At 45.7% G+C, this 19,506-nt stretch overlaps 1 protein-coding gene across 10 annotated transcripts in view; it reads left to right on the top strand.

The window, feature by feature from the left end:
* Positions 1-19,506, top strand: part of dgki (diacylglycerol kinase, iota) — a 55,868-nt gene that overhangs the window by 32,159 nt on the left and 4,203 nt on the right. For 5 of the 10 annotated variants that reach the window (XM_056424760.1, XM_056424766.1, XM_056424759.1 and 2 more), the window contains 18 exons: positions 994-1,107; positions 3,161-3,286; positions 4,311-4,389; positions 4,625-4,680; positions 5,739-5,801; positions 6,260-6,333; positions 10,339-10,450; positions 10,556-10,642; positions 11,034-11,146; positions 12,502-12,564; positions 14,369-14,469; positions 14,877-14,956; positions 15,163-15,207; positions 15,695-15,761; positions 15,855-15,895; positions 16,073-16,197; positions 16,609-16,634; positions 19,265-19,302. In XM_056424760.1, the coding sequence (XP_056280735.1) occupies positions 994-1,107; positions 3,161-3,286; positions 4,311-4,389; positions 4,625-4,680; positions 5,739-5,801; positions 6,260-6,333; positions 10,339-10,450; positions 10,556-10,642; positions 11,034-11,146; positions 12,502-12,564; positions 14,369-14,469; positions 14,877-14,956; positions 15,163-15,207; positions 15,695-15,761; positions 15,855-15,895; positions 16,073-16,197; positions 16,609-16,634; positions 19,265-19,302 (1,410 nt within the window). Of the gene's footprint in view, positions 1-993; positions 1,108-3,160; positions 3,287-4,310; positions 4,390-4,624; positions 4,681-5,738; positions 5,802-6,259; positions 6,334-10,338; positions 10,451-10,555; positions 10,643-11,033; positions 11,147-12,501; positions 12,565-14,368; positions 14,470-14,876; positions 14,957-15,162; positions 15,208-15,694; positions 15,762-15,854; positions 15,896-16,072; positions 16,198-16,608; positions 16,635-17,371; positions 18,560-19,264; positions 19,303-19,506 lie in introns of those variants that run through there. The other 5 variants (XM_056424765.1, XM_056424764.1, XM_056424761.1 and 2 more) reach the window with 4 other exon arrangements.

Below are 19,506 nucleotides of genomic sequence, written 5' to 3'. Positions count from 1 at the left end.
CACCGGGTGGGTTTGTTTACAAATGGGTTGCAGGTCTATTCTTTTGCAGTCGGGTCTTTTGTGGTTGGAATACCGCTCAAACTCTTTTAAAAGCCTCTTCCACCCGGTCAACGTCTGAAACATGTAGAATATTCCGCTGTTCACTCGCCCTGCAGCAGCGACTTTATCGGCCAACTTGAAAACAGTTGTCATTTCCCTGAAGTGACAGAATTCATTGAGCAGGTTGAATATGTTTTAAGATTCTTTGTCACTGAAATGTGCCGCCAGCAGAGGGTTCGGCGCATGAGACTCACCTGCAGCGATAAACCCGAACTTTAAGACTCCTGAACGCGGCTCAGACCGACACACGGGTGTATCCGGTCCTTTTTCAAAATAATATATTTTTCCGACCGATTAAAAAAAAAAAAATCCAACTTTTTAGAAGACTAATATCTGATTAGAAAACCCTTGTGCAACTATGTTAGCACAGCTGAAAACAGTTATGCTGGTGATATAAGCTATACAACTGGCCTTCCTTTGAGCTTGAAGTTTGAAGAACAAAATTAATACTTCAAATATTAATCATTATTTCTAACCTTGTCAATGTCTTGACTATATTTTCTATTCAATTTTCAATTCATTTGATAAATAAGTGAGTTTTCATGGAAGACACGAAATTGTCTCGATGACCCCAAACTTTTGAACGGTAGTGTATATATATTTATATATTTATTTATATATATATATATATATGTAGATATACATATATATATATATATACCTATATCCCGGCTCTCCCCATTAGTTGTTGCAAGTCGAAGTGTCCTTGAGCAAGGCACTGAACCCCCTGTTGCTTCCCGGGCGCATCACTGCAGCCCACTGCTCCTTCATAACTAAGGATGGGTTAAATGCAGAGAACTAATTTCCCCTTGGGGATTAATAAAGTATATATCTTATATAAATATAAATATAAGTATGTCTCCTCCGGTGTGCCTCATCCTCCCGTCTCTGCAGGTCGGGTGGATCCTGTCGACGCTGGACGAGCTGCAGATGAGTCCTCAGCCTCCGGTGGCGGTGCTTCCTCTGGGAACAGGAAATGACCTCGCCAGGACGCTCAACTGGGGCGGGGTGAGTGCCCCCCCCCTGCCCCCCCCCGGCCTTGACTCGTGAGCGGGGGGCCGGACGTCCCCGTGGACGCTCAGTCGTTCCGCTTTCTGACTTCTGTCGTCCAAACACAACAATGGCCGGCGCGGCCGAGGCGTTGAGGGGGGAAGCGTCCAGGAAGTCCTCGTGAAGCACTTCCTGTGCAGCTCCGTTTCCCCAGAGACACGCAGGCAGGGTCTGACCTCTGGGCTCCCTCCTCGATCCCTTTCATCCACTTCGTCTCCTTCCTTTCCTCTTTCACCTTCTCTCTCCTTTCCTTGGCTTCCTTCTCCTTACTTTGAATCCTTTCCTTCCCTTTTCTTTACTCTCCACTACTTTGCTTCCTTCTCCTTCCCCTATCTTTCCTGTGCTTCCTTCTCATTACTTCTCCATTCCTTTGTTTTTTAAAGGTCCATTCCTTTTCTTTCCTTTCTTTGCTTTCGTCTCTTTCTATTTCGGTGCTTCCTTCTCCTTACCTCTCATGTCCTTGGCTTTTATATGTCCTTTCCTTTCCTTTGCTTCCTTTTCATCCCCTCTCTTTTCAATTACTTTTTGTATCCTTTCCTTTGCCTCCTTCTCCTTACTTTGCATCTTCCCTTTCCATTCCTTTTCAATTCTTTCCTCTCCTTGCCTTTGCTTCCTTCTTCCTCCCTTTTCTTCCCCTTTCTTTCGTCCCCATTCCATTGCTTCCTTCTCCTTACCTCTCCTTTCCTTTGTTTTATAAATGTCCATTCATTTCCTTTGCTTCCTTTGCTTCCGTCTCTTTCTATTTCTGTGCTTCCTCCTCCTTACCTCTCATGTCCTTTGCTTTTAAATGTCCTTTCCTTCCGTCTTCCTCCATTTCCTTCCCCTTTCTTACCTCTCCATTCCATTGCTTCCTTCACCTTTCATCTCTTCTCATTTTCTTTCGGTTCTATTCCTCTTCTTGTTGTTCCTTCCTTCCCTTCCTCCCCTCTTCCTTCCTTCCTTCCCTTCTTCTCTCCTCCTTGTAACACTCAGCCGTGTTACTCACCATTGCACCTGCCCCACCTCTCTGTGTGAGTGTGAGTAACCCTGTTGTGTGTGTGTGTGTGTGTGTGTGTGTGAGTGAGTGTGATTGTGTGTGTATGTGTGTGAGTGAGTGTGCTTGTGTGTGTGTGTGTGTGTGTGTGTGTGATTTCCTGAGCCTGTCCAGAGAAATAAAAAGCAGAGGACAAAGAGGACGGAGAGAATAATGAAAGAAAGACAAGGCTGAGTCCGTTAGAGGGACCTGTCTCCATGACGAGAGAGAGACGGAGTGATAGAGGGATGAAAGAGAGGAGAGAGGTGTGTGTGTGTGTGGGGGGGGGGGGTTATCTGTAAACTCCTCTCATTTATGCATGAGGTCAGGTGTGACTACCTGTGCTATTTACTCATCACCGTCTCTCTCTGTCCTCTCCTCTTTCCTCTCTTCTCTCTCCTATGTACTCTCTCCTCTCTCTCTTTCCTCTTTCCTCCCTCCATCTCTCCTCCCTCTCTCCTCTCTCCTATGTACTCTCTCCTCTCTCTCTTTCCTCCCTCTCTCTCTCCTCTCCCTCTCCTCTCTCCTCGCTTTCCTCTCTCCTCTCTCTCCTCTTTCCTCTCTCCTCTCTCCTTCGGTCTTAGAGAGATAGCTTCTACAGATACACAGAGGAACCATCATTACCCTCTCCACTCTCTTTTTCATACGTCCCCCTCTTTCTTCCTGTTTCTTCTTCTTTCTTTCTATTTTCTTTCTATTTTCTTCCTTCTTTGGTCTTTCATTGTTATTTTTAATTGAATATATTAATAATGATTATATTAATAACTATATTTACAGGTATTTGTTCGACCACCAACAGCCTTTCAAAACTTTGAATATACTAATAAAAGCTGATATAATAACATTAATATTTTGATATTATCCCCTTAAGGTCCACTTCCTGTCGCAGTCGTTCCGGATCTGTACCTTTTTTGTCTGCACATGTTCTTTCATGCAATCTCTCTGTTAACACACACTCTCTCTCTCTTTCTCTCTCTCTCTCTCTCTCTCTCTCTCCAGGGCTACACGGACGAGCCCGTGTCCAAGGTTCTGTGCCACGTGGAGGACGGCTCCGTGGTGCAGCTGGACCGGTGGAACCTGCTGGTGGAGAAAGGAACTGCAGAGCCGGAGGAGGGAACGCAGAAGGTCGGCTGTGTGTGTGTGTGTGTCTGTGTCTGTGTCTCTGTGTGTGTGTCATGTGTATAAGTGTATCTGTTTGTTTGTCTGTGTCTGTGTGTGTGTTTGTTTGTCTGTGTTTTTCTGTGTCTGTATGTGTGTACGTGTACATGTGTTTGTATATCTGTTTGTGTGTGTCTGTGTGTGTGTGTATATCTGTTTGTGTGTGTTTGTCTGTGTGTACGTGTCTGTGTGTCTGTGTGTGTGTGTGTTTCTCTGTGTTTTTGTGTGTACGTGTGTGTGTATATCTGTTTATGTGTGTACGTGTGTGTGTGTCTGTGTGTGTGTGTATATCTGTTTGTGTGTGTTTGTCTGTGTCTGTGTGTGTACGTGTCTGTGTGTGTGTTTGTCTGTGTTTTTGTGTGTACATGTGTGTGTGTGTGTATATCTGTTTATGTGTGTAGGTGTGTGTGTGTCTGTGTGTGTGTGTGTTGACTGCAAGGTTAACCTTCTCTTTGAGGGTCAGAATAAGTTACATCCTCCGTGTGCAGAACATCTCTCCAGAGATAATGGGTCGCGCGTTTCCTCCTCGAAAGATTAAAGTTGTACAGAACACACAAACGACTTAAAGGGACAGTTCACATTAAAAAAAAGAAGGTGTTTTCAGCTTCTTGAGTTTTGGAGAACGTGGACGTATTTTAGACACATTTAGTACACATAAAGTGCACGCTACATCTTCAATATCACCAATTAACCTTCAAACAACCTTTTTTTCGAGTCGAGTAACTCCAGCCACCGGTCTCCATCGACAACCAGAGTCCTTCGTACCACGCGGAACACGAGAGATGTTTACCTACAGATTACAATAATGCGTTTTTGGTTCTTCGGCGTCTTTTATCCGACGCCATCTCCCGTTAGCAAAGCGCTGACTGCGTCTCCGTACCTCACACGACCTCACATCAGCACCACGAGCCCTCAGTGGCTCAACCGAGTAATACTCACACACACACACACACACACACACTCACTCACTCTCAGTGCTCTCCGTCCTCAGCTGCCTCTGAACGTGTTCAACAACTACTTCAGCCTCGGCTTCGACGCTCACGTCACGCTGGAGTTCCACGAGTCCAGAGGTCAGTGACGTCCGCGTGAACGCGTTCGCCTCTCATCCCGCATTAACTCTATTTATATTCCATTAAGTCGTTAATGCATCGCGCTCCGCTCGAAGAGACGAGCACAATGCAAATCAAATATTTAAAGAAGCAATCAAATATTTTAAAAGCACACATTGGGACTCGCTCCCGCGTTCCTCCGCGCTGGAAGATCTTTTAATATTTCATTCTCCGCCTCTCGTTTTGTGTTTTCCAGAAGCCAATCCCGAAAAGTTCAACAGTCGCTTCCGCAACAAGATGTTCTACGCAGGAGTGAGTGAAGGAGACGCATGGAAGGAAACATGGCTGAGGGGGAAGGAGGGGAAGGAAAGGGGGAAGGAAGGGGGATGAGGGGGAAGGAAAGGGGGCAGAAAGAGGTATGAGGGAGAAAGAAAGGGAAGGAAAGGGGATGAGGGGGAAGGAAAGTGGGAAAGAAGGGGAATGAGGGGGCATAAGGAGGAAGGAAGGGGGATGAGGGGGAAGGAAAGGGGAGGAAGGGGGATGAAGGTGAAGGAAAGGGGATGAGGGGGGAAGGAAAGAAGGGGGATAAGGGGGAAGGAAGGGGGATGAGGGGGAAGGAAAGGGGGAAGGAAGGGGGAAGGAAAGTGGGAAGTAAGGGGAATGAGGGGGAAGGAAGGGGGAGGAAAGGGGATGAGGGGGAGGAAGGGGAATGATGGGGAAGGAAACATGGCTGAGTGGGAAGAAGGGGAATGAAGGGCAATGAGGGGGAAGTAAGGGGAGTGAGGGGGAAGTAAGGAAGGGGGATGAGGGAGGGGGAAGGAAGGAAGGAGAACAAGGGGGGAAGGAAGGGTGGAAGGAAAGGGATTGAGAATGAACGAAGGGGGATGAGGGGGAAGGAAATGGGGAAGGAAGGGGGATGAGGGGGTTCCATCAGGGTGTGTCTAAGTCCTGGCGTCAGCCAGAAGAACCTGTGGTGCTACAGCCAATAGGAAGAGGGCTCACCATCTGCATCCCACCTGCAGTGAACACACCCTCATGCTTTATGATCACACGGATTGAGTCCTGAAGTTTATCGTCTTCCAGCTTCTTCTTCATTTTAGTTCTGAATTCGTCTGATTTCAAATCCGAGGCTTGAGGGCGATAAATGATTCTATTCAAGTGTTCTGTAAAGAACGAGGGATGAGAGGCGCGGAGGGGAGTTCTCTCTTTAATGAGGGGATGTCATGAACTGTAATTCTGTTTGATTGGGTTTGCTCTTCTGTTTGTGTGCGTGTGTGTGTGTGTGTGTGTGTGTGTGTGTGTGTGTGTGTGTGTGTGTGTGCATGCGTGTCTGTGCCTGTGTGGGTGTGTGTGTGTGTATGTGTGTGCAGGCTGCGTTCTCAGATTTCCTCCAGAGAAGCTCGAGGGATTTGTCCAAGCACGTCAGAGTGGTGGTGAGTATTAACACACATTCTCTCTCTCTCTCTCTCTTCCTCTCTCTCTCTCTGTATCGTTTTCCGTGTCGACATGCCGAGGCAGCAGGTCGGCCGTGTGATTTAAAAGTCCTTCAACTCCTCTCTGAAGTGTCCTTCAGCAAAACAAAACGACCATCGCAAACTCAAAAAGAAAAATGTCACAAATTTAAATACAATGATTCAGATGATAACTGACTGTCTATAAACTACAGATGATAAACTACAGATGGTAACTGACTGTCTATGAACTACAGATGATAACTGACTGTCTATAAACTACAGATGATAAACTACAGATGGTAACTGACTGTCTCTGAACTACAGATGATAAACTACAGATGGTAACTGACTGTCTCTGAACTACAGATGATAACTGACTGTCTATAAACTACAGATGATAAACTACAGATGGTAACTGACTGTCTCGTCTCCCTCAGTGCGACGGCACCGATCTGACTCCTAAGATCCAGGAGCTGAAGTTCCAGTGCATTGTGTTTCTAAACATTCCCAGGTCGGTGGTTGAAGATAAAAGTTGAAAAAATGAAAGATTATATATATATATATATATATATATATATATACACACTACCGTTCAAAAGTTTGGGATCACCCAGACAATTTCGTGTTTTCCATGAAAACTCACACTTTTATTTATCAAATGAGTTGCAAAATGTATAGAAAATATAGTCAAGACATTGACAAGGTAAGAAATAATGATTTGTATTTGAAGTATTAATTTTTTTCTTCAAACTTTGCTTTCGTCAAAGAATGCTCCTTTTGCAGCAATTCCAGCATTGCAGACCTTTGTCATTCTAGCTGTTAATTTGTTGAGGTAATCTGTTGAAATGTCACCCCACGCTTCCTGAAGCACCTCCACAAGTTGGATTGGCTTGATGGGCACTTCTTGCGGACCATACGGTCAAGCTGCTCCCACAACAGCTCAATGGGGTTGAGATCTGGTGACTGTGCTGGCCACTCCATTACAGACAGCATACCAGCTGCCTGCTTCTTCCCTCAATAGTTCTTGCACAATGTGGAGGTGTGCTTTGGGTCATTGTCCTGTTGGAGGAGGACATTGGCTCCAATCAAGCGCTTCCCACAGGGTATGGCATGGCGTTGCAAAATGGAGTGATAGCCTTCCTTATTTAAAATCCCTTTGACCTGGTACAAATCTCCCACTTTCCCAGCACCAAAGCAGCCCCAGACCATCACATGACCTCCACCATGCTTGACAGATGGTGTCAGGCACTCTTCCAGCATCTTTTCACCTGTTCTGCGTCTCACAAATGTTCTTCTGTGTGATCCAAACACCTCAAACTTGGATTCATCTGTCCAGAACACCTTTTTCCAATCTTCCTCTGTCCAATGCCTGTGTTCTTTGCCCATACCAATCATTAGCTTTTATTGGCCAGTCTCAGATATGGCCTTTTCTTTGCCACTCTGCCTAGAAGGCCAGCATCCCGGAGTCGCATCTTCACTGTCGGTGTTGGCACTGGCGTTTATGGGTACCATTTAAAGAAGCTGCCAGTTGAGGACCTGTGAGGCGTCTATTTCTCAAACTAGAGACTCTAATGTACTTGTCTTCTTGCTGAGTTGTGCACCGGGGCCTCCCACTTCTCTTTCTGCTCTGGTTAGAGCCCGTTTGTGCTGTTCTCTGAAGGGAGTAGTACACACCGCTGTAGGAAATTTTCAGTTTCTTTGCAATTTCTCGCATGGAATAGCCTTCATTTCTAAGAACAAGTTTCAAGTTTCAAGTTTCAAGTTTTTATTGTCACATCCGCAGTAGCAGACTAAAAAAAGAATAAGAATGAGAATAAACTATACAATATCCACACAAAAAAAAGAAGAAAGTATTAACAATATATATATAAAACAATGTAATAGAATATACATCATGGCAATATATATATATAAAACAATGTAATAAAATATACACTTTTTGAGACTATATATATATATATGTATATACATACAATATATATATACAATATATATATAATAGATATTCACAGAATATGTTCTGCTGTCCGTTCGTTTGTGCGGCACTTGATACAGTTTGTGGCCGGGTGGTTATTGTCTTTCATCATCCGGGTTTGGCCGCGCGCAACAGTGTATATGTCCAGGATGGAGGTGATGCAACCTGTCAGAACACTGTACTGGTGTAGAATGTTCTGAGGATGGGGGGCCATGTTGAATTAAATACAGGCGTTGTTGGGCCTTTTCACCACGTGAGTGGTGTCGTGAGGTCCTCGGAGATGCACGCCGAAGACTGAACTGCTGACCCTCTCTACTGCAACTCCGTCTATGGAGATGGGAGGCTGTTCTCCTGGCACCACTGTACCAGTGATCCAACCTCCTCCCTATAGGCTGTCTTAGAGTTGCCGGTGATCAGCCCCAACATGAGGGGCTCCCTGAGAGGTCAGCTCTGAGGTGGTACCGCCCATCCTCACCACCTGGCGGCCCGACAGGAAGTCCAGTATCCAGCTGCAACCTCTGAGCTTGTGTCGGCTTGGCGGGAACAATAGTGTTGAACGCTGAGCTGTAGTCCACAACCAGCATTCGCACACAACAGTTCCTCCCTCCAGGTGGAGGCGGTGTGAAAGTGCCATGGCAGTGCGTCGTCGGTGGATCTGTTTGGTCTCCAGTCATTCAGGCAGGTTACCTTGGGGTGTTTGGGGACAGGCACAATGGTGGACATCTTGAAGCTCTCAGGAACAACAGCCTGGGACAGGGGATGTCCACCCGCACGTCAGCCTCTGAGATGAGCAGCAGGCTGGTCTCCTCGGGCGCTTGCCTCGGGCTGCCGTGCTCACGTCGAACCGAGCATGAACTCCCCGATGGCAGAGCCGATGGTCTCTTCGGAGGTGGGCGGCGCTTTTTGTATTCCGCCATATTCCGTCAAAGCGGGTGTTGTTCGCGCGCGGAGTGCAGCGGAGACGTACTCACGACGTGTTTGTGTCCACGCGACCCTGGTCCTGTGCATAGATCCGATATTGGTGACCAGCGTTGCACTTCCTTCACAGCGATTGGTTGCTGCCTCTGCCTGTAGAGGCGGGGAGTAGTTGATGGCGGTGGTCCGAACGGTTAACGGTGGGCGGAGGGAGGTTTTGTATCCATCCGGAAGGGAGTGTGGTCGAGAACCTCCCCCTGTCCAGCAGTTAGAGGAATGAATACAGCAGCAATTACGGTGACTGCTGAAACTCCCCGGTAGCCAGAAATGGTCGACACATGAGCATTAGGGTGGAATTGAATCGAGCTGTAGCCGTGCATAGCTTATTGTCCATAGTGGGTCGATTGGCCAACGCCAGCACGCTTCCCCTCCGTCGGGCCCTCGGCCGCGGCCGCGCCTAAAATTAGCCGGGAATAGTTTAGCGCGCTACTGTTCCTGGCGACGTCCAGTAAGAGTTGAAAAAGAAGAATAAATAACAAAAACTACTACAAAATCGGGGCACCTACTACACAGCCATCCACGGCGTCGCCATATCCCCCACAATAGACTGGCGAGTTTCACAGGAAAGTTCTTTTTTTCTGGCCATTTTGAGAGTCTTATCAAACCCACAAATGTGATGCTCCAGATAATCAACTAGCTCAAAGGAAGGCCAGTTTTATAGCTTCTCTCATCAGCAAAACAGTTTTCAGCTGTGCTAACATAATTGCACAAGGGTTTTCTAATCATCCATTAGTCTTCTAAGGCGATTAGCAAACACAATGTACCATTAGAACACTGGAGTGATAGTTGATGGAAATGGGCCTCTATACACCTCTGGAGATATTTCATTAGAAACCAGACGTTTCCACCTAGAATAGTCATTTACCACATTAACAATGTATAGAGTGTATTTTTGATTAATGTTATCTTTATTGAAAAAACAGTGCTTTTCTTTGAAAAATAAAGACATTTCTAAGTGACCCCAAACTTTTGAACGGTAGTGTACATTTTTTTAAAGGACAAAATAATGTTCAGAATCTTTAAAATAAAATATGTATAATGTGATTATAATGCTCCCTCCATACTGCATGATTCCCATAGAGGTAAACAACTTCTTTATTGGGATAATGTTCACCCCCAAAAATGTACCCTTTTATAATTCTTCAGTGTTTTCTGCTAGATGGGGAAGAAAAGAATTAATAAAAAAATTAATTAAAATGAAAGATGAAAAACAATGGAAATATCTGTTAAAATAATACAAAAGAATACATACATACTTTAAAAAATAATAATAAATCATATTTAATGTTCAGAGAAGGACAATTACATATAAACAAACATCATTTCATGTTTTGACCTGTGGTAATGCTGTTCTTCTTCCCTTCTTTTTAATAAAGCAGTCTTTTTTTATGATTAAATATGAAATCTGAATTCCCTTTAAGTCGGTCGGTGCCTCCGTAGAGCAGGAACAGGAGGTTAACGTCCAGATAAAGAAAAACACATCGACACCTGTGACCTTTGTGGCTGAAAAGGATTTATTTATAATAAATATAATATGTTAAATATTTAAATATGGCGTTGCTGCAGGTACTGTGCGGGCACGATGCCGTGGGGGAACACGGGCGACCACCGGGACTTTGAACCGCAGCGCCACGACGACGGCTGCATCGAAGTCATCGGCTTCACCATGGCCTCGCTGGTGAGGGAACGAGGGAACAAGCGGACAAGGAGAGAGGAGAGAAACGGAAGAAGGGAAGGTGACGAGGGAATAGAAACAGTGTAAATGCCCCCCTCTGTCCACCAGGCGGCGCTGCAGGTCGGCGGTCACGGAGAGCGGTTGCACCAGTGCAGAGAAGTCGTCCTCACGACCTTCAAGACCGTACCTGTTCAGGTGAGTGGACTTATTTACGTTATTAGTTAATATTTTCAGAATAAAGCAACGCGAGATGAGCAGAATAATAACACGGTTAAGACTTTACAAAGTCTTCATCAGGTGTAACATGTGCAAAAAACACTCATATTAAAAACAAAATTAGTGTGTGTTTTGACTGCTTCCAAACTCAAATAAAGTCTTATTAAGTACACAACTCAACAAAATACACAACATCTTCATGTTTAGACATTTTAATGCAGAAAAGTTACTTTATACCTTTTTTAAATGATTTTTCCTGATCATGTTTTTACCTTTTCTTTCTCTGTTAAAGCTTATTATCAGCACTGATGATAGAAATGACCTAACAATGAGTGTGTGTGTGTGTGTGTGTGTGTGTGTGTGTGTGCAGGTGGACGGCGAGCCGTGTCGACTGGCGCCCTCGACCCTCCGCATCTCCCTCCGAAATCAGGCCAACATGGTCCAGAAGAGCAAGAGACGCACCTCTGTGCCCTTGCTCAACGAGTGAGTCACAAACACACACACACCCTCACACACACACACACACCCTCACAAACACACACACACCCTCACACACACACACACACCCTCACACACGCACACACACACACACACACACACACACACACTAGACCAGCGGTGTTGTAAGAGCCCGTGTTGCACTGGATGAGTCATACGATCTGTTAAGTGGAAGCTGACATTCACCCACACCTCCCAAACCGCCAAAACCAAAGAGGGAGGGGGGGAGGGGGGATAGAGAGAGAGGGGGGGGGGGTCAATTTAATCACGAGCACCGGGGAGACACGCCGACACGTTCATACCGTGTGGTGATCTCGTAAAGAGATTCAACGACATCTATCTGATGTTATAGATCCGCCACTCCCTCCTCCCTTTTCTAAACGCGCCGGCCCTTTAAGAGGCGGGGTTACATTCCACTGGTCGCCGTCTGGCTACTAACACGCCTCCATTCCCCGAAGCACTAATTCTTCTTCATGTGTGTATATCTGTGTTTATACATGTGGGTCTACTTTCTTTGTACCTAGCAGCTACAGTAAACAACAACACTTTGTCGTTGCTACGGTAACTACTGTCTCTGCTTCATGTACTGCTGCTCTGTGTATCGATGTCTGACCTCTGACCTCTGAGCTCTTCTTCGTCTCTTTGATTATTTATTCTTTCGTTTCATTTCTTTCTGCCCTACTTTTGGTCTCCTCCCTCTTTCGTAATGTTTCATTATCTCATCCCCTGTTTCCTTCTCCTCTTTTCACACTCATCCTCTCCTCGCCTCCTCTCATCCTTCTCTCCTGCTCTCCTTGAATCGCCCACTCTCTTCCTCTTCTCGCCTCCTCCCCACTTCTTCTCTTCCTCTGCTCTCCTCACCTCGGCTTCCTCTCTCCTTGTCTCCTCCTTCTCTCCCCTCATCCTCTCCTCACCTCCTTTCCTCTCCACCATATGTTCCTCCTCCCCTTACTTTCTTTCCTCCATCCTTCCTCCTCATCTCCTTGACTCGCCCTCTCTCTTCTTCCTCTCGTTTTCTCCTCACCTCTCCTCCTTCTCTCTTCCTCTTCTCGCCTCCTCCCCACCTCTTCTCTTCCTCCTCTCATCCTCTCTTCCTCTGATCTCCTCACCTCGTCTTCCTCTCTCGTTGTCTCCTCCTTCTTTCCCCTCTTCCTCCCCTCCCCTCCTCTTCTCTTCCTCGACTCTCCCCCTCTCCTCACCTCCTCTCCTCCCCACCATATGTTCCTCCTCTCCTCTCCTTACTTTCTTTCCTCCATACGTTCCTCCTCACCTCTTCTTCATCCCCTCACCTCCTCACGTTCCTCCTCTCCTCTCTTCTATGTGTGTGTGTGTGCGTGTAGTATTCAGAAGGTGTGTGCAGCTGATCTGCGCCGCCTCTCTGCTCCCCCCGACTCCTTCTCTGTGTAAGTACCTGAGCCCTCTGTCACTGTGTGTGTGTGTGTGTTTTTTGTGTGTGTGTTTGTGTGTGTGTGTGTGTGTGTGTGTGTGTGTGTGTGTGTGTGTGTGTGTGTGACCGAGAGGCTTGTTGTCAACGTTTGTCTGTTTGGGTTCAACCAATATTTCCTCCACTGATACGATGCATGATATGTGTGTGTGTCATGATATGTGTGTGTGTCATGATATGTGTGTGTGTGTCATGATATGTGTGTGTGTATCATATGTGTTTGTGTAATATGTGTGTGTGTGTCATGATATGTGTGTGTGACTTATATATGTGTCATATGTGTGTGTCATTATATGTGTGTGCCATATGTGTGTGTACTATGATGTGTGTGTGTCATGTGTGTGTCATGTGTGTGTGTCTCCATCTTGTTTCAATAACCTGAAGGTTTTTTTCTTTTCCGTCTCGATGACTTCATGAACATTCCTCATATTTATTTTCTCTTCACATTTAGTCAAATATGAAAGAAGAAATGTTCAACCGACATGAACGAATTAACTTTAAAGGTGAATGTGTCCCTGTTGGAGAGAGAGAGGCATAGAGAGAGAGAGGTATAGAGAGAGGCATTTATAGAGAGAGAGGCATAGAGAGAGAGAGGTATAGAGAGAGGCATTTATAGAGAGAGAGACATATAGAGAGAGAGGCATAGAGAGAGAGGTATAGAGAGAGGCATTTATAGAGAGAGAGGCATAGAGAGAGAGGTATAGAGAGAGGCATTTATAGAGAGAGAGGCATAGAGAGAGAGGTATAGAGAGAGGCATTTATAGAGAGAGAGGCATAGAGAGAGGTATAGAGAGAGGCATTTATAGAGAGAGGCATAGAGAGAGGTATAGAGAGGCATTTATAGAGAGAGAGGCATAGAGAGAGAGGTATAGAGAGAGGCATTTATAGAGAGAGAGACATAGAGAGAGAGGTATAGAGAGAGGCATTTATAGAGAGAGAGACATATAGAGAGAGAGGCATAGAGAGAGAGGTATAGAGAGAGGCATTTATAGAGAGAGGCATAAGGCATAGAGAGAGAGGTATAGAGAGAGGCATTTATAGAGAGAGAGGCATTTATAGAGAGAGGTATATATAGAGAGAGAGAGGGTGAGAGAGGCATAGAGAGAGAGAGAGAGAGAGAGAGAGAAAGAGAGAGGCATAGAGAGAGAGAGAGACGTATATATATAGAGAGGCATTTATAGAGAGAGAGGCATAGAGAGAGAGAGGGTGAGAGAGGCATAGAGAGAGTGAGAGAGAGAGAGAGAAAGAGAGAGTCATAGAGAGAGGCATAGAGAAAGAGAGAGAGGCATAGAGAGAGAGAGAGAGAGAGAGGCATAGAGAGAGAGAGAGAGAGGCATAGAGAGAGAGAGAGGCCGCATGCTGAATGTCTCTCCTCTAAACGTGCGTCCGCCTCTTGTCTTGATGTCCTTCCCGCTGTCGTCCTTTGACCTTTAACCTTCAACCTGAGCTCATGACTCCTGCACCCCCCCCCACCCACACACACACACACACACAGAACAGAAGTGCATGTCCTTTCTTGTGACACCTCTGTGTACCTTCCGCAGGTCAGACGTTGAGCCTGTGAGTCTCGCCGATGGGCGACAATAATCTCAGCTCAGTTAGAAAAACAAGACAGAAAAGCTGCCAAATCTGGGTTGAGATGAGTGTGTGTGTGTGTGTGTACATACCTGTGTCCTTATCATTGTCTGAATCGTGTGTGTGTGTGTGTGTGTGTGTGTGTGTGTGTGTGTGTGTGTGTGTGTGTACATTGTTTTTTGTTCCAGTCCTCACGCAGTTCCAGATCGTCTGCGTCTCCGAGTGAATCGGATCGGCCTCCACGAGTACGACCGGCTGCAGTACGACAAGGAGCGGCTCCGGGACATCTGTGAGTGTGTGTGTGTGTGTGTGTGTCGCTAAAGTCTGATGTCCGGCTGACGTGTTTAAAAAACTCCACAAACCTTCAGGAAGAGGCTGTTGAAGAGGTCACTGCTGCTCCTAGATGCTCAGGTTAAGGTCAAACCCAGAGGTCAAATGTCACATGTGTGTGTACGTGTGTGTGTGTGCGTGTAAGAATGAAGGTTTGAAGACCGGCTGGTGGACGTAGCGGAGCGATGAGCAGCCGAGGAGCCCGATGATGACATGAGACACACAAAATGGAAATAAATAAAAGATTAAATGTCAATGAATGAAGCCCCAAAACGAGCTAATCCAGGTTTAACCTCCTTTCCCCATGCATAACAGGCTAAAGTGTGTGTGTGTGTGTGTGTGTGTGTGTGTGTGTGTGCGTTGCAGCCAGCCCTGTGGGCATCGTGGTGGTGAGGGGCGACTGTGACCTGGAGACATGCAGACTCTACATTGACCGATTACAAGAGGCAAGCCCCTCCCCCTTGTTGTATCTTCGTCACGGCCCTCTTCATCATCTCAATTCTCTTCTCTTCCTTCCTCATGTCTTCACGACGCTTTACACGTAGACGGACGAGCGTCCTCTTCATCGGCGCGTCCCTCTCGTCCGTGGACGTGTTGGGGCGTCGATGCTTTTGGCTGTTTGTTAACCTTGACCCCTGACCTCTGCTTGTAGGACTTACACCAGGCGCCCTCTGCTGGCCACAGAGTGCACTACCAGGTATATCACTTCTGGGTGTCTTTCTGCAGGAAAAAGTCATTTCTTACATCATTTAAAAATCCTTTTTCCAGTAGTTAAAATATGTGCCACAGTTATGATATTCTGTTCGCACTTCCATAAAAGAATGAAAATATACCTTTTTAAATGAGGAATTCGCCTTCAAAACGAACAAAAAGCAGGTTTTTACAGACTGACACCCGTGTTGAGTCAAACCCTCCCGCCCGTTTCTGCACACAGTAATATCATAATCATATTCATAAGTTTAAACCACGCTAAACTTTCCCTCATCGTCCCGGTTGTCTCCCGCCTTGCTGCCGATTGCGCAATAAATAAAAAAACGTAATAATATCCGTCTGGATTTCATCTTTCCTGCTTTTCTTCCCACATCCCCCCGTGTGACGTGTTCCCTGCATCGAGCGTGTTGTTTTCGGTAAAGCGATGACGATGATGAAGAGTGTCTGTGACCTCCTGACCCCTCCGTCCTCAGGACGAGAGCCGAGGCCCCAGGACCAGCTCCACCAGCCGACTCTCTCCCAGCTGGAGCTTCTTGGATTGTGAGTGATAGGAGCACATTAATATTTATATTAAACATATTTCACTAAAGAGAGTGACTCTAAACTTCCTGTTGACCTGTTCCTGCTCTGCAGCCACGTCAGCTGACCGCTTCTACCGCATCGACAAAGCTCAGGTGAGCGCCACCTCATGGAGCCGCTGTGGCGGTGCAGGAGCTGTGTGTATGTGTGTGTGTGCTCTTGAACCTCTATGCCGGTGGGGACTCCGACCTGACTGCGCACAGACCCATGGGGACTCGTGTCCCGGTGGGGACCTACAATGAGTGTGTGTGTGTGTGTGTGTGTGTGTGTAGGAGCACCTCCACTTCGTGACGGAGATCTGTCGGGACGAGGTGTTCATCCTGGACCACGAGGGTCCGACGGTGAGCCCGGGGTCGTCCACCACGATGCCCGATCTGGTGGTGGAGCCGACGGCCAGGTACGCGGATAGAATTATAATTTTGTATTTTTGTATATACATATATATATATATAGAGAGAGAGAGGTATGAAAAAGAGTATTTTCTTTCTGCATGGACTGTGAAGAAGAAATAGAAATGTTAATCCCTTCAGGGCTGAAAAAAAAAGAATTATTATCGATTTAATCTGATGATTATTTTCTTAATTAATTGTTTTGTCTTTAAAATATCAGAAAGTATCATTTGAAAAAAACAAGGTAAAATGTTCCGCTGATCAATAAATAGATTATTCAACATATCATAACTGTCGATGACATCACGTGATGACATCATCATGTGATGACATCATCATGTGAGGGGATGAACATTCATCAATTATTCTGTTAAAAGATTCACATTTTAATCCCTTCTGTCATTTTTTTTTATTTCCAGTGTTTCCTTGACCCCCGACGAACAAGGTACAACACACACACACACACACACACCATACCTGCAAACTTGTCACCTTTCTGTGAAATTCACCGTTTTGAACTCAAAATAGGTCATCCACGTGAATCGTGGAGATCCAAAGAGTTTTTGTTTTTTTGGGGGGGGGGGGGTCACCTGGCCCGCTGCCGTTGAGATTGCAGTGAGACGCGGAGAAAAGTGTGAAGTGGTGCTCTTCGCAATAAAACATCTTTGATGGGACGTGTCGCGTCTCGGCCAATCAGCGTTCAGATGTCGACATCGTTTGGGGGTTCAGGTTAGCTTGAATGTTAGCCCGCTACATCTGCTGCTGTCACGCTGCACGGTGTAGCGATGCTAACAAAGTACCCGTACGTTAAACACGATGTGATTTAGCATATTTTTAGTATCGATACTTCATTAAGAGAGCGATCAGAGCGCACGCGCTGCTCCGTGTCGAGCTGTCTGCGCACACTGCGCTGCGCAGCTCACAGCGAGAAAAGTAGCGGACCTTAGAGACTTCGGCTTAAAAAATAAAAAGATGCCAGAAGTGAAATGTTTCAGTCTGTAAAGTTGTGTAACTCTCCAGCTGCTCATCCTGATGAACTGTGGATCATCTGGTCGGAGACTAACGGCCTCATAGTGTATAATCAATGCTAAAAGAGACTTGTTGCTGCTACTTTTATGCATGTGATTGATTATGGTGATGTCTTATATATGCATGCATCTTCTCAATGTCTCCACTCCTTAGATACGGTCTACCATGGAGCATTGAGGTTCATCACGAATCTTAAGGCTCTGACTCACCATTGCTCCCTGTATGCAAGGGTTGGTTGGACTCCTCTGTCCATCCGGAGACAAAATCATTGGCATGTCCTTATTTATAAAGCTATTCTCCACGTACTTCCATCGTATCTTTGGACGCTAATTCAGCTGAAAAACCCTGGAAGCTACCATCTTCGCTCTGTGACCTCTGCTCAAGGCCTCCTCTTGCTCTCTGTCCCTCACGTCCGTTTGGAAATGGGGAAAAGAGGTTTTAAGTTTGCTGCTCTTGCGGCTTGGAATTTGCTGCAGACAGACCTGGGTCTCCGGGAGCCGGTCTCCTTAGGTGTTTTAAAAATAGATTGAAAATATTGGAGGGAAATTCATCTAGCTGTCGATGTTTTATATGACGGCGGTATGTGCTCCTGTGTGAGCTGGGTTGTGTTGACTTGAGACTTAGTTTTGCTTTTATTCATGCTGTGATTTAGTTTTTCGTTTTATATATTGTCTGTCACTGTTTTATGTTTTATGTTGTATTGTATAAACTTTGTGTGACGTGCTGCTGCTGCTGTCTTGGCCAGGACACTCTTGTAAAGGAGATTTTTAATCTCAATGAGGCATTTCCTGGTTAAATAAATAAATACAAAAAAATAAAAAATGATGGAACCATGTAGTTTCATTCATATCTGGCTGTATTAATACTAATATTACTGTCATTTGTTAAGTGTTGAAAAAGTTGGTAAAAAGTGAACCATACAGATGGTTTATTTATTACTATTATAGATAAATATACCAGTCTCGTATTTATGGTACCATATTGTTTTTATGGTATTGTATTGAATTCTGGTATCATGATATTTATGGCAGGTATGTAATATATATAGAAATTATCATATGAGTATCGTGACAAACAGGTAGAGACAGAACAGATTCAGGGAGAAGTCCATGAGGACTGTTCAGGCAACAAAAAAAGGAAGTTGGTTCATGAATGACTTTAACCATATTATATATAATGACAATGTATATTTGTTATTACTATCATTATAGGGCTGAGTCAGAGCGGAGAACCTTTTGGTCTTAAACTGTTTATCATTATTTAGATTTGTGGTCAGAACAATAAAATGACTGTAGTTGTGGTTCTAAAAGCTTTGAGGCTTCAAACAACGTGGATGTGGTGTGGTGACAACAACAACAAAAAAGTCACCTGCACCCCCCCCCCCCCCCGTTGTCACCTTTTTCACCCCTCATGAGTTTGCAGGTATGACACACACACACACACTTTGCTAATGTACACAAACAGGTTTGCTTCACCGCTTTAGAATCTCACAGTCTTCATTTCCTCGTTCATAAGACGCACACAGAAAACACGCTCCATTTATTTTAATTTTTTTATTTTATTTCCGTAGCTCCAAGTCAAACATGGCATTGTCACCCAGACTTAAGGGGTCAAAGGCCGCGCCTCCACCTGGAGGAACAGTTGAGGGCTTTGCAGATGTTTTTCTGAGCAGCTGTGAGTCCCTCGACCCGCCCGGCGTGACGAGTGCAGCGCGGACACGACGTCCGCGGGCTTTTCCCTTTCGGAGCAAAGTCCCCGTGACTCCTGGGAATCTCCCGTTGCTATGGCAACCGGTTGTTCCTCGCGCTCGCGTGTCCCGGCATGTTCGGGTCCAGACCTGACGCTCCGCACGCCGTCGCTCTGGCTTCATGTTTTGGGGGCTAAATGTCTCATGAGGGTCCCGTGAGGATCACAGAGCTCATGTTTGTGATTGTTTTGAACGCATCCATAACACCGTCAAAAAAGTCTTCATTAAAAAAGAGGAAGATGAAGAAGAGGATAAGATCTGACCTGCTTTAATCTCTTTGTGTGTCTGCGTGTCTCCAGCTCTGCTGACGGCGGCCGGCACAGGAGACCTGTCCATGGTAAAGATCACGCCGGTTCAACCGGTTCTCTCTCTCCCTCTCTCTCGTTTTGTTAGATCTGTGGATTCCCAGAGCGACTCCTTATGTTCCTGGATGCACTTTAAAAGATCTTTTTTTCCATTTTAATATAATCACAAATCACAACAAAAAAAGTGTTATTATTATAAAGAGTCAAATACTCAGGGGCCGGATTTGTGTTTTCAG

Source organism: Pseudoliparis swirei, chromosome 10 (assembly GCF_029220125.1).
Source record: "Pseudoliparis swirei isolate HS2019 ecotype Mariana Trench chromosome 10, NWPU_hadal_v1, whole genome shotgun sequence".
Lineage (NCBI taxonomy): Eukaryota > Metazoa > Chordata > Actinopteri > Perciformes > Liparidae > Pseudoliparis > Pseudoliparis swirei.
Note: the sequence above shows the minus strand (reverse complement) of the source record. Positions and strands in the feature narration are given on the sequence as shown.